Source organism: Panthera onca, chromosome A2, assembly GCF_046562875.1.
Source record: "Panthera onca isolate mPanOnc1 chromosome A2, mPanOnc1 haplotype 2, whole genome shotgun sequence".
NCBI classification, from domain to species: Eukaryota; Metazoa; Chordata; class Mammalia; order Carnivora; family Felidae; genus Panthera; species Panthera onca.
The window spans coordinates 82,565,260-82,580,079 of NC_138340.1; the positions used below are offsets into that span (position 1 = coordinate 82,565,260).

The 14,820-nt window shown below is 41.5% G+C and overlaps 1 protein-coding gene across 6 annotated transcripts in view; it reads right to left on the bottom strand.

The window, feature by feature from the left end:
• The window catches only part of MAGI2 (membrane associated guanylate kinase, WW and PDZ domain containing 2), a 1,340,829-nt gene that overhangs the window by 148,165 nt on the left and 1,177,844 nt on the right, over nucleotides 1-14,820 (bottom strand). For all 6 annotated transcript variants that reach the window (XM_078442525.2, XM_078442526.2, XM_078442524.2 and 3 more), the window contains 2 exons: nucleotides 8,260-8,452; nucleotides 1,629-1,877 (listed from right to left, as the gene is read on the bottom strand). In XM_078442525.2, the coding sequence (XP_078298651.1) occupies nucleotides 1,629-1,877; nucleotides 8,260-8,452 (442 nt within the window). The remainder of the gene's footprint in view (nucleotides 1-1,628; nucleotides 1,878-8,259; nucleotides 8,453-14,820) is intronic.

Here is a 14,820-nt window from a genome sequence, read left to right on the forward strand (position 1 = left end):
TATGTCCTTTTAATCTTGGTGAATCTATTGTACTGACAGTATCCTGTTTTACTCTCTGCTTAAAGATTGGATTTATTTCTTCATCTTGTCATGAAGGGAAAGAGAAATAAAATTGCACTTTCAAATGTATATAATTTAGCTTCTGCAACATATTCGCTGAGGTTCAACACTTTTATAGTTTTCACTCCTGAATTTGTCAAAGGTAATTGTTTCTATTCAGTCCTGGTGGTGTTTTGATAACATTAACTTTATCATATAAAGTTCTTATCCATTCTCGGGGTGCATGGGGGGCTCAGTCGGTTAAGGGTCCAACTTAGGCTCAGGTCACCATCTTGCAGTCCATGAGTTCGAGCTCCACGTCAGACTCTGTGCTGACAGCTCGGAGCCTGGAGCCTGCTTTGAATTCTGTGTCTCCCTCTATTTCTGCCCCTCCTTTACTTGTGCTCTCTCTTTCTCTCTCTCAAAAATAAGTAAACATTAAAAAAAAGAAAGTTCTTATTCATTCTCAATGATTTAATTTTTTGAGTATTGTTTGACAACTCCCCCTCCCCCATGTGCTGGAAACAACCACAGTTTGTAAGAATTTTAAGACTGCAACATGATTCAATTATTTTTTGTCTAAATGCTCTTAGTTTTGGTATTTCTATGTATAATATTTTGGACTAAATCACTTCAATATGAAAAAGAAGCAAATTTTCCTATTGTTTCTTCTGTCCTATCACCTGCCAGTGGCCGAGTGACTTCTGGAATGTGTTGCTAAAAGGAAAACCACCAAGAAGACTGAGAATCTATAAGATGACTGATTGCAAGAGAAATACAACCTCTGACTGTCACCTGTTGTACAGACCCACAGATTTGGAGGAACCCCAGGTGAAGTCACGTACAACTCCCTTTTCCACTGCTACTACCCTAGGAGAAGGTTCCAGTATCTCTGCACCCACAGGGCTGTTTACATGACCTTCTAACTGTGTCTCATGCTTTCACTCTTGCTCTCTTCCCCTGATTTCATTTTGCACAAAAGCAGACTTAAAAAATATAAATCGGATTCCTGTCCATTGCTTAACCCCCTCCAGGGTTCCCATGACTTGGGTTACAATCCAGACTTCTTCCCATGGGCATGTGAAGCCCTGTGCAGCCTGGCTCCTGTCTTGGTCTCATGCCGTGCTCCCCTGTCCACTCCATCACAGCCACACTGGACTTCTACAGAGTTCTGGAATGCTGAACTCCTTCTAACCTCAAGGCTCCCTCCTGGACTGCTTTCCTCACAGATCTTTTGCATATCTAATTTCATCCTATCAAACAGGAGGCAGCTCCCTTCCCCTCACACCAACATCCCACACCACTTGGTTTGACTTTCTTCCCAGTTTAAAATGAATGAATGAGGGTTTTTATGGGAGTTGTGGGGTCAGGGGAACATCAGGTATGATCTTGTATTCTTCCTGAGCCAAAGGTTCAGCAATGTTTGGCTAATCATGTGTTAAGATGCCTTATTTGTGCTCACAGCCTGTAACTTTCCCACTGCACAAGACGCCTATGACAGTCCTCTGATCTGCACGTCCAGTATCCCCACCACCAGAACAAACAAACACAACACCCTCTGTACAAAGGCAAGTGAAGCCATCACTCACTGATAGTGGATCCGGACTCAGGTCTGTTCAGGGAGCTGATGATGACAAAGCCGAAGCCTTCGTTCTCTTTGCGGTGAATCACCACATCACTGGTCTGCAGGCTGTGGGAGGCGAAGCCTTCAGGCGGAGAGGCATTTCCACTGGGGGCGGCATGGTTGCTGTTGGTGTAGGCTGCGTAGTCACTGCGTGGAGAGCTGTGGTGGGTTGATACGGAGCCTGGACTCCTCCCGTTCTCTGGGCAGGGCTCCCCTGCAATACACATTGTACCCAAGTACTCGGTTATTTCACAAGGGTCTTGGAGAGTGCCTCTGCTATACTAGGTACAGTTCTAGACATTAGCATTGTTACAAGACTGGTTGGTTGATTGCCTTCTAGCCCCAAGAGTGCAGGGCATGTGAAGGGCTACAAACTTAGCTACAAACCTAGCTGTGGAGCACCCAGTCTAAGCCCCATTCCACCCTTGACAGCAAACACAGCTAACCCCCTCACTGGCTTCCTTTGTGCTGCTTGTAGTTTATATCTTCCTCTTGTTAAATCTGCAACCCTCCAAGACAATGCCTGGTTTTATATATTAAGGTTCTTAGTTGCATAATAATAACTGATCAAAGAAGATTATACAACAAGTGGACAGTATTTTAAACTGAAGTATGCATAAGAATTACTTAAAGAACTTGTAACAACTGTGCATCTTCAGGGTCCACCTGTGGAAAGTGTTTTCAGTAAATTTAGGAAGATTAGGCACAGGAATCCAGATGAGGCTTCCAAGCCACCATTGAGTAAAGCTGCTGTAGGATATGGTAAGTGGGGCTTACAGCCCAGGATGTCCATGTAAAGGAACCCATCATAATTTTACTAAAGAGCCACGGTTTTATTTAATTTTGTGATACTCTGTTAGCCTGTAAGTGTTAATTCACTCCGTGCAGGTGGGAAACATCCTTCTTAAAGGGTCCTTCCCATACTTCACTTGCTCTAGGATCAATGTAACGATGATGTTAGGATGAGGGACAATGAATTTTGAATTTCTCAGGGAGGTGCTGGCGACGTTGTTCATTTATATTCTGTAGATACACTATTATCAGGCAGATAAACCAAACCAATATTTCCATGAGAAAACAAGCTTATTTACAGGGAGAAATGATGGAAAGTTGGAAGCCAAGAGAACCTACTTTTTAAAAATGAAAGTTCATCTGTCATCCAGAAAGAATTTTGTCATTTTAATTTAAGACCTAGGATTTGGTATTCTGACGAAAACAACCGAAGAAGGTACTTAGAATTTTGTAATTAGAAATAGGATGGTTTCATCCCCATCTTACAATTTGATTAGTGTGCTCAAAAGATGTTTACAGAACAGAGAAATAGTAAGAAGGAAAGTAATCACAATTAATGATTCCTTTTTGGATCTCTAGATATGGTTTCCGTCTTAGGACTCTGGTAGGTGTCTCATATGGCAAGTTAAAAATAATAAGCAATAGTTCCAGTGAAGGCTTTTAACTTCATAAGCTGTGATTCCATTCTGAAAAGAAAAATAATTTCATTTCAAAAATCAAAATCACTTCAAAAATCAGGGAGAAGGAACACAGACTCTAAGAGATTTTTCGTTATACTGTAAAGAAAAAGGAGCTGCCTTTTTCATATACTCAGATTAAAAACAGCCTTACAAAAATGCATTCATTTCTTGTTTGTATTTGCAGAATGATTAAGACCTAGGCTGCTGCTTATTACCATTTGATATATTTGAATTTTTCTGTAAGATTTAATTAATCAGGTTTTAATTAAAGAAAACAAATGGATACTTTACATCTGGAAGAAATGTACTGAGGTGATAAAAGAACGAAATGTCAACATCAAAGTCTTTCCCTCTTTTCTACCAGAATTTAAAAGTGCCTGTAAGATGTACCCTCCCCACCAGAAAATATCATCCAAAGACAAGCTGTTATTGTCTTGGTAAAGCACATGTCCTTTATCAGTCCTTGTGCAAGTTGGAAATAAAGTGATTAGAGATAGTCAGGAAGAAGAAAAACAATTATTAGGCTGCAACATTAAATTGAAAATCTCCTCGAGTTATTGGACCAAATCAGTAACTAAATGTCATAGGCAGTGACAAAAGAGATCTCATTTTCTGGCTGTCATATTTTTAGGGGGTTGAGGGCTGTACTTGTCAGGAGAGCAGCAACGAAGGAAAATGATCTGTCTTTGTAGTAAGTGGCTGGGAGTGGCTCTGCCATAGGGTCTAGAAGAACATTATGCACTAAGTCTGCATGACGGTCCCTGAGTAAGTGAAAGGGCCAATCCATTAATAGAATACGGTTCTATTGCTTTTGGACTTCTCTTTCAAACTCTAAAACAAAGTTCTTTGTCTTTAACAACATGAGCACATTTAAAGTCAGGGAGTTAAGAAGATTTCCAATGGTAGATTTTGAAGGATAGAATTGATTCTGTGTTATTTTTCTACTCAGCTGGTTCTAGATCCAAATGAGACTGTCTTCTTGCCAACAATCCTTTCTGGTATAGGGCATGGATAGCATTGTTTTAGAATAATACAGTGAATGTCACAAAGTGACCAAATACCATGTGCATTTTTTTTTTTAATTCACTCACTTCCAGCATCTCTGACTCATCCTTCTGGCCCCCACACAAATGGGTATACAGAATTCAGTCAATTAGTATCTACTCAAGCCAAATAATTAATTTTTAGCTTGAGCTTTGGTCATACTGGAAATCATCACTGAGCTGACTGGAAGAGGTCCCCATTTGGGAAGGCAGCAATTGTTGGCAACGTCTTCCAGGTGAGGCAGTTTCCATGAGAACAGTCAACTGCTGGCCAGGGACTGCTCCTGGCCCCCAGACCCATCTGTTATTTGGGTTCAGTGCTGGTCTATCCTTTGCTTAGTAATTGTTAAAACTGGTTGCCAATGTTTTCAAAACGAGAGATTTTTACAGAAATACAGATTTCTGGTTTCTCTTGAAATATCTAATAATTATCAGCTAGCGCTGGGTAGTGGTGGCTGCCTTCACAGGGTCTGCGTTTGCAAGTTGCCCCAGTGCCGACCACCTCCCCCGTACCCCCCAGTGTCTCCTGAAGATTCCTGAGTTACTCATTTACTCGTAGAGTGAGGAGTATGCAGAGCCAAAGGGACTTGTTCAACTGGAGCCCTTGTTTCCCTTCCAGATCACACTCTGGGTACCAGGACTCTAGGGTTCTGTAACCAATTGACCTTGTCTGATTCCAGAATGTGCCTGGGCCTCTTCTCAGGACCTCAGAAGGATGGCAGCACTGTACACGTCTTGTCTTGTCTTGTCTTGTCTTGTCTTGTCTTGTCTTGTCTTGTCTTGAAATGTGGCTGAGGCATGGGGTATGCTTGCACAGGCTGGAGTGTCCCCATGTATGTGTACCCTATGGGGCCTGCTGGAGCAGGGGGGCTGTGCCCTGTCAATGCTAGGGGTGGGCCTGCCTGCAGACATTTCAGTTTGTGCACTCCTCCTCTATACTCTTCAAAGCAGACAACTTATTTAAACGGTGACATGCTCATAGACAAAGAAGAAGCAAATGCATTTAGAATTCACAAAAAGTGTAGTAACCATGACCGGGGAATCCATTGGCATCCTAAACAATGGCTAAACTTTTCACCCAGCTTCCAAGGAAACCTTCCTTTTCTCGGCATTAAGCCAAACATTAGACTTTGCCTTGGATGTTAGAGAAAAGAGACTGATGGATAGCTTTAAGACGGACTCTAACATGTTTTGATTAAGTCATAAAACGTTCTTTCACATCAATTCTAGAGTGACACGTTAGGAAATTCCTCAGAGACACCCTTCTCTCAGACGAATAATGTGTATTCAAAATAATTTGTCATTAGGTTGAACGTCTCAAAGCGGAGCTACTAAACATATAAATATTTGTACTTCCAGTGTAATAAAGCCACTCTTCTACTATCCTTGGAAAAAAACACAACAGCTAAACACCGGAGCTGGTGGCATAGACAAGATATCTTTCAAAACTAGTTTAAAGTGCAAGATCTGTGGTATAATTATCTGGTAAATAAAACTGGATGCATTACTGGATGTTTCTTCATTTACTCCACAATTTCTCCTTTTTGAGGATCTAGCTCATTGAAAACTCTGCCTTTCTATCTTTCGTGTGTACACTTTAAATATATTTTAATATGTGCTGCAGGTTTTTTGTTACTTTAATTTCTGGCCAATGTCATTAACCAGTTGGTGTCTCTCCAAATAGATGTGGTTTTCTCTTGAGCGTGAACTTGGAGCCAGTGTCCGGCATCTTCTGAGGAGGGGCAGGACATTTGTATAAGCCGAGGCAAGCATAACGCTAAAGGCTTTAACCCTTATGACCTCTCCTCTTCCTAGACCCTGATACCTCCACTCTCTTTAGGCAGGAAGGGAAAAATCCGCCCCTCTTCTCATTCACTCATCTGTCTCTTCACAAGCTGATTGCTCACTTCCCTTCAGCTCTGAAGGGAAAGCCAGGCTTGCACCTCCCACTGCTTTTGCTTAGGAAAGCATAATAATAATGATAACAGCCCTTGAAAAGGCATCTCCACTGTCATATCCATTTGTAGCTGTCCCTTCTTGCTGTTGGAGAAACAACAGCTCTGAGGAAAGGCTGTCTTCCTATGCTTTTAAAAAATCTGTTCCAACCTATTTCTAGGCGTTTACTTTACTATCAGAGTATCCTTTCCTGAACTTAATCATTTTCAATACTGATGAAGCTTTCAAGGAAGAGTGAGCCAAATTAACTTGCAAACTCTCCTGGTGTGAATGAACAGTCTGCAGCAGAGCATTTTCAAAAATTAAATGCACTTGAAATGCACTCGAAAGCCTAATGAGTAGAGTTGGTAAGAACTGCAGCAAGGAGCATCTTCACAAAAGTCACATGATCTGCAAATTGCAAGAATACATTTTTGCAGCATTTGGCATACACTCCAATAGCTTGGGTTGATTAGAACAAAATTTAATTTGCCACAATCAGCTGGTGGCAAGGGGAGCATGAAATTATGTTGGTGCATCAGTTTTGCACTTTGCAGTATATTTCCTTGTAAATCAGGTATCTTTTAAATTTATCTTTGGGTCACAGAACATATAGCTCAGCAAACTTTTTATTAAAAATCACTCTTAGTGAGAGAGACAGTTAAATGTTAACCAAGCAAACACTGTCATCCTCCTGGCATCTTGCCCAAGGATACGGCATAATTCAAGGTGTTTTACTTCTTTGGGTCAAGTGGTATGCCATGAATTTCTGAAGATGAATGTCATTTCGTAGCAAAACTTCCATACCATACAAGATATATAGCAGTCTCTACTGGTGAGGGCTGACAATTCTTCTGACTTGCCCTTTTAAATGATTGCCCTTGATCAAAGTCTAGTTTTTAGAAGACTCGAATAGAAACGGGGACTTTTAGTTCAATTACTGTCTTATCTTCCCTAGTCATTCACAGCTTGTGATTAGTTGGTGTCCCCCCACCACTTTTTAAAATTCAGATGTGTTATAGTAATAACACATATGGAAGACTCCTTATGTTACCGAGTGCCATTTGCTAAAGGTTGGTCTCGCGTCTTTGAATTCACTGGGGGTGGGCTGGGTGGGGGCCTGAGGTGGCAACAAGCACTGGCTAGGGAGCTAAGAGCCTCTGCATTATCACTGACTCGCTGAAGACTTCGGGGAAGCTACTGAACCTCTGGGCCTCGGTTTCCTCATCTGTAAACATGAGTGAGCTCACGCCACTCAGGTCCCTCCTAATCTCTCTGAGGAGGGCCAAGGGGCTGAGCAGAGAGGCCGGTGGCCACGAGAGCAGAAGGTGACAGAACATCGTCGGTGCTGTTCCTCTTGCAATTCACAGGACAAAGCACAGGCAATTTGGGACCCCATTCCCAACAGTACTGAGTGCTTAGATTACAAAAAATAGTTGATGTTTGTAACAGACATATTCATAAAAATATAAATCTTTTTTGGGGGGACTGAGATGGTGGAGAGAGATGAACTGAATCCTGTTATGAGTGTGAAGAGTGACTGTTGAAAGTTAAGTCTTTGGTGTGTTCTTTTATGAAGCTGAGACATGGTTGTAAAGGGAATAACTGCTTCTGATTGATCGGTTTCATAAGTTTGGAATTAAATGAATTGCGTTTTCTAAGAGTGACGTACCACTGTATTTTTGTCATAGTTTTATTGTTACCTTTTATCAGGCTCTACAACGGAGGCTAATTTTCCATCCTAGTTGCCTTATTATGGTATCAAAATGCTGTGGTTCTTCGTTTGTAAACACAATGAGGAACATTTTCAAAAGCTGTGTTTTTTCACTGCTGTAATGTTCCTTTCATAACGAGCATCCACCAAAGAGCAAAGAGCATACACATCTCAAATTAGCCCCAGGCTTTGCTAGAAATTTTTAATGACTACACTGAAAACATAGGCTTGAAAGACTGCTTGGAATTATACTACTGGGGTGAAAATCTGCACTTTCAAAATCACAGTTACATTTGGAATATCTAGGGTGACTTTTTTCCGTGTGTAAAATAGACACTGACTTAAAATTTGGTTTCAAGTGTCCTTACCCTGTCCCACAAAAGCATTTCAGCACCTAATCCCCAACCCTAACCGCTGGCTTTAGTCACACACCTCCACATAGCACCTTCCTTCTCACAGTGAGGTTGACCTGCCCGTTCCGAGCTGCATGGTGCATAAGGTCGATGACATAGCGGTGGGTCTTGCCAGCCACTGGAATCCCGTCGACATAGACCAGCTCGTCTCCTGGGTGTAGGCGGCCGTCTCTGTCGGCTGAACCCATGGCAATGACAGCGCCAATCAAAATCTAGAGACGCGGTGAGAAGGGAAGGATATTTACATTTCAACTTTTCCTCCCATATCTATGTATATATAATTTCTTTATGTAAATACATAGTAATAATAGACAATAGATGATAGTAACTGATAGTAATTATAGTAATAGGTAATAATATCATTTATAGATCTAATTTCTTTATATATATGTACAACTTGGTGTAAAGTTTTATTTCCACCTTCTACCCCTTACTCCAAACCTGAGCATGTACTTGAAAACTGAAAAATGAGGGGCTGCAGGTTTTCTTTCTTATTCTTCCAGTTTGCTAACTCCTTCTAGAGAAATTAACATTTTGAACTTGCTGCATTTGCTTCCTGGCCCACTAGTCATCACCCTTAAGGAAAATTCTAACCCCAAATAACCCGATGTTATTAGCTACCGTTCATGAAACAAGTTGGGGATTGAATCTTGGTTCCACTTCTTATTTGTGTGGCCTTGGGCAAGTCTTAACCTCTGTGAGCCTCAGTTTCTTCACATGCAAAATGGGGAAGTAAAGTAATGGGGGCTACTTTACAGAGTTGTTGGGAGAATTGAATGAAATGATGCACATGACGCATTTAACTTTGCTTGAGGCAGATACTGAGTGCTCCAAAAATGTCAGGGAAACTAGCTGCTTGTGCATATTATGAAACTGATACAGGTTCAAAATGTTTTTGTTTTTTGCTTTGCTTTGAAAGGCTGGAGATAAGGGGAAAATAAAATAAAAACAAAGCAAAACTCGTAGTTGGCTTTTCTGGCCATTTGATTTTAGAAAAGTCTCAGTCAAACCTCCTCCCAGTTTTTGCTCCATTCCTTTGAATACTTCCTTAGAGCATTGTCCCCTGCACAAAGAACACCCCGGGTTCTGCCTGTCACTGGAAATACTTCTGATGTTTAGGTGACTATCATACCCGGAAAGGGGGAGGTACATATCTGGGAAACGTGTGAATTGTAATTCCCTGAACGAGTAATCATAATAAAAGGCATAACATAAGGTTTCCCTCTTCCCATTTGAAACATTTAGGTTAGTATCCATCAGCAAGGCTTTATTTTCTCTGTCATTGAAAAGGCATAGTACTAAATATTTTAGTTTTGCTATTTAACCTACAGATAAATTTTCCAATACATGGACAATGGACATCCTTTTTCTTTTTCCAAGTGGCTTACCCATACAGCTCTGAAGGCAGTTGTTACCCTTAGCCTGATAATATTACAGAGACTGTAGTCTAAGTTTTATTTTAAGTCTTTATAAAATGATCCCTTGCTCATAGACTATTTCTTTCAGGCACAATGATTTCTTCCAAATTGCTGATCTGTGGATCCCAGCTAATTTGGAGAGTTGCTGTTAAGTGATCTGAAGGCTTACAGGTCTTCAGGTGTGGAAGCAGACAGATTCTTACTTGGTCACACTGCTCAGTGTGGCCTGTTAACATGGCAACCAGGTCTGAATGCCCAGGACTTCTCAGGTATATGGAAAATTAGAGTCTGAAGAGTATTCTCTTTTCCCTGAGGACTTCACAGCCTTCGTCCACTGAATTTTATCCATAGGAATAAAAAGTCCTTTATGACTACAGCTGCTTTTCCCCTATTCCTGGGGAGGGGGTGGGGGTAGATTTCCTTCCATGTGGAATTATTTGTGCTCTGATCAGTGATTCATTAGTGCTATCACAAGGAAAACCACACGTATCCTGCCCTTAGATTGGCTGCATAGTGTGGTTCCTCCCCTAGGACACTCTGCACCCATTTGCTATAGGCCAGTAGTCGGGCACGCTTCTGACATTCTCCATTTCCCTTATTGTCATGCCAACCTGAATTTAGGAGTTTCTTTCTAAAGATGTTCCAATCTTTTCTTCATAAGACTCAACCTGTTAAGAAGTCCTTCAAAGATTTGCTAAGTGCTTTGTGCAAAAGCCAGTTAAAATGAATGTTTATGTTTGTCCACAGCCCCTTGAAAAGCTGCATTTAGCTGGGTTAGTCCCTCAAAATGCTTCAACCTTTAGATTTCCTACATGCCTTAGTGAGAGAGTTTATAGCTAGTTACAGAGAAAAAATGGCTCATGAACTCCTTGGCTGGTAATTATCAACTTTAAGCTATAGTTCTGATTCTAACTGATGAAAGTGAGCCAAAATATAGGTTACAACTGAGAGATCCAGGGCTGCAATTGGGCCCTCGACAAAAATAGTAAAAACAAAATTTCACTTTGGAAAAAAAAAAAAAAAAAACCCAAAATGTCACATTGGAAAATTCCCATTCCTCCCTTGCTGTAAGCAGACAGCAAAGATATAAAGATACTCTTGAAGTTATCTTCTGTGTTACTAGGTGATACTAGTATAGTAACATCCATTAAAAGGACAATCCCAGTAGGGGCGCCGGGGTGCCTCAGTCGGTTAAGCATTAAAGTGTCCGACTTCGGCTCAAGTCATGATCTCATGGTTCACGAATTTGAGCCCTGCATCTGGCTTTCTGCTGTCGGCACAGAGACTTCTGGGGATCCTGTTCCACCCCCACCCCTCCCCCACTCGTGCTCTCTCTCTTTCAAAAAATAAACATTAAAAAAAAAAATCCCAGTAAAACATATGCTTTTCAGCTGCATTTTTGTGATATGAGTACCCTTCTTACTAATTAATTTATCTACCAAATATTTATTGAACCCATGGGCCCTTCTAGGTGTTAGGAATTCATCAGTGAACAATAAATACAAATCCCTACCATATAGAACTTCTTTTTTTATGGTTAGACAATGAGAAGTGTGTGTAGTAAGTGTGTAAATTATGTTGCATGCTAGCAGGCACGTCCCGTGGAAAAAAGCAGATTGGGATGGTAGATGGGTGTCAGTCATGTGGCCGTGGTGGTGTGAGAGCTGGTTAGGGCAGGCGTCCGTGAGAAGTCGACATTTGAGCAAAGACATTTTATCAAGTCTTACATGGTTATTTCCAAATAAGTGGTATATTCAACATAATACTTCAATATAATTTATTGTATAGTATTATGTTGTTATTATATACATATATACTATTACATAACTACATTATATAATCCATCCTCTACCTTGTTTCAAACAGAGGTTGACATAAACTATTAAACAAGCTTGAATTGCACTGAGCGTGGTGTGCTGGAGCAGGCACTGAGTCGCATGCCCATCAGCTATATACATTAGTTACATTCGCTCCATTCATCAGTAACTGCTGCCTTTGCTGGGGAGAGACTGACCACACACACTGTCACTGCTTCCGGCTCTCATGGGGCTGTTGTTCCTTCGCCTTTGGCCGTTTTGCACCTTTGTGCATTATGTTTCACTGCAGATACAGAGCTAGCTCTATGTATCTCTATTCAGGAAAACAACAAACACAACTTATTTTTTTTTCCTTTTAATTCAAATATGTTTTGTATGCTCCAGCCATTCTATTAGTTTATTTCCTGTCTGCCACTGTCACTGCAGGGACTAGATGATCTATGATTCCTTCTTGCACTGTAATTCATACTAGCTTTTCAATGTATAGACATTCTAACGTATGCTTAGGCTGTCAAGAACATGCCTTGGGACATCTGATCCTTTAATCAAGTAGTTCTAACATTTTAGGGTGCATACCGATTACCTGGTGAGCTTATTAAAACACAGAGTTGGGACCTACCCACAAGAGTCTGATTCTGCAGGCCTGGGGTGGAACCTGAGATTCCACATGTTTAACAAGCTCCCAAGAGAGGCTGGAAGCTTCGGTTTGTAGCTCTGTCACACTCCTACTAACGAGATTCTGAGTATTCTCACTTGGTCCAATGGCTATGGGATCTATGGTCTCACTGGTCACTTCTAAGTCTGCTGAAGGACTCTCCTGCCAGTGCCTGGCCTGAGCTCCTTGACACATCACACTGATCACTCTGCAGGTCTATTGAGGGACTCCCTCACCCCAAGCACATGGTCTGGGCTCACCGGCCCATCAGGCTACATTTTGTTTCCAGTCTTGCTTTCCAAGGGCTACACTGGCCCCTGAGCCTTCCCAACCAACACTGGTCTCACACCACACACACCTCTGTCGAGCCTCACTGGATCCCTCAGCCCGTGTAGACCCACTCATCAGTTTTCTCATTGCACTTGGAGGAGTTCTTTATCTTGTCTCTAGTGCTTTGGCCCTGAAGGAAGAGCTTTGTGGCCAAAGAGCTCGAAAAAGATTGCCCCCTGACCCCATAAACAACGGACCCATGGTCTTATCTTTCTAAGTGACTTCTCTAAAGAACAAAAGAATCACAATAATAACTCCATAACTCTACTTTATCTTACAGGCTATGAGGGCATGGAACAAAACAGAGTATTTGATATGAAATAATAGCGGTTCACATTCAAGTGGCTGAAATCCCAGTGAGCCAGGGGAAAACACACAAACACACACACACACACACACACACACACACGAAAATGCAAGCAAATAACTAAGAAACAAACAAAACCAAAATCATATGTGCAGGCCTTTTAATTCCTTTAATTCCTTCCTGCTCTACCTAATGCAAGTCCAGCCCCAGTAGGTCTGATCTGCAATAATTATAGCCTGGGACAACTTGACAATGTGGCCAGAAGATTTCAGGCTCTTGCCTTCCAAAACTTCTCCACAAGTTTGCACAGACTCCCTGACCAAGGAGTATGTCTAGCATTACCTCTTTCTTTCTACGAACAGTTTTTCTCCATTGCAGCATTTTCTAAGTCTTTCCACCTTGATGCCTTCCCATCTCTTTTCAGCTCACAGCTGGAAATCTCATTTTTGTTCCTTTCTGGCAATTTTTCATTTCTTTCTATTTCTATTGTTATTTAACTGTGAAACGTATTTCCTCTTGCAGGAAAAAATGCCCATATGCTTTGTTGGAGCTGGACTCCTGCTGTTCATTATTTGCCAAAAGCTATGTTGTCGTGTTTAATGTGCACCCTGAGATGTCAGTACCATTTCATATATATGGAGGCAGAAACCTGTTTGATGTAATTTATGAGACCTCCTGTGGCTGGGGACCAAGTCACCTCATGAGTCTCTTCTTTTGTAGCACATCAGCAATTAAATGAGGCCAGCACATTTTGTTTATATATTATCTCTGGGCTTAACCATGGAGGAAAGCAGGAAGGAAAGGCTTATGGGAAATCTTTACAGTAGAGTCACTCTTCCTGACATGATCTTTCTGAGGTGCAACATTCTGGTTTTTTAGGGCATTACTTTCTGGCTTTGCTTGCCTTAGGAAGCTTTAGGCTTCTACTTTAATGGCTTAAATGTCAAAATTGTAACTCGCAGCCTGTGTGTGTCTTAAATCATTCAAGTGAAAGAATAAACCAGAATAGATCTAAATAAACCCAATGGGGATAACAGGCAATCTATGTCATCTGAGGAGGCTTATCACAGATCCTGGATGCCTGCCCACTGGATGGGAGAGAGGACTCTGGAGTCAAAGCCAATGTTCAGAAGGGTTGAGAATCTGGGAGCCAGTGCACTGACTAGGTGGAAAGCTGTCCTGAGGCCAGGTGGTGACCATGGCTGCATTAACACACCTGAGTTTCATTTTGAGCAACATGTGTTCCATTTGGGCAACAATTCTATTGCTTCCGTGCCAGGCAAATTTCAGCCAGACTCTTCCCTTCTTGAGCCAGCTGAGACCAGGCCTTCCCTGTGAACTGTCATGCAGTCCTTTCTCCCCCCGGGGAGGCAGAGACTGTTGAGGAAAATATTTCCTGAGTGTGGTGCTAGTTTACCTGCAAAGCAGACAAAGCATGAGCCTGTGTGTGTGCGGGGGGAGGGGTTCGAGCAAAGTGAGAATTTTACATTTCAAAGACTGTATTGAAGTAAGTAAAGATCATGGAAAGAGCTGGAACTTTATTTCCCTTACATTCATTTCATAGTTTAATCTCTTATTTGTATTTATATATAAAGGAAGGAAACTGATTACATGTTCAATGCTTAGGGCTTGTAAAAACCATGATCTGGCCCTGACTGAAGATTCCTTTGGTACAAAATATTCACCTTTAAATCCAGTCCTCTGGGGTTGGGAATCTCAAAGACAATAGACTAAATGAGCAACACAGGCAAAAGGGGGTCTTGGGAGCTGTGGCCATGTTCAGTCTAAAAGGGACCACGACATAGCTCCAGCCAGTTGTTGTTGTGGAGAAAGATAAGCCTAACGTTGCTAGATCTATCTTTCAAGGAATTATGGAAATCTGAATTTTTAAAAATGTGAAATTAGCTGTTTTTCCACAATTTTAAAGCACTGGGTTGAACAAAGCACGTTGTAGGGTTACCAGGACACCATCCCTGGACTAGGCTGTTTTAATTCTACAGAGCCCATAGGATCTAGAGGCCTCAGAAAATATAAATTCCAGATTTTTTTTTCT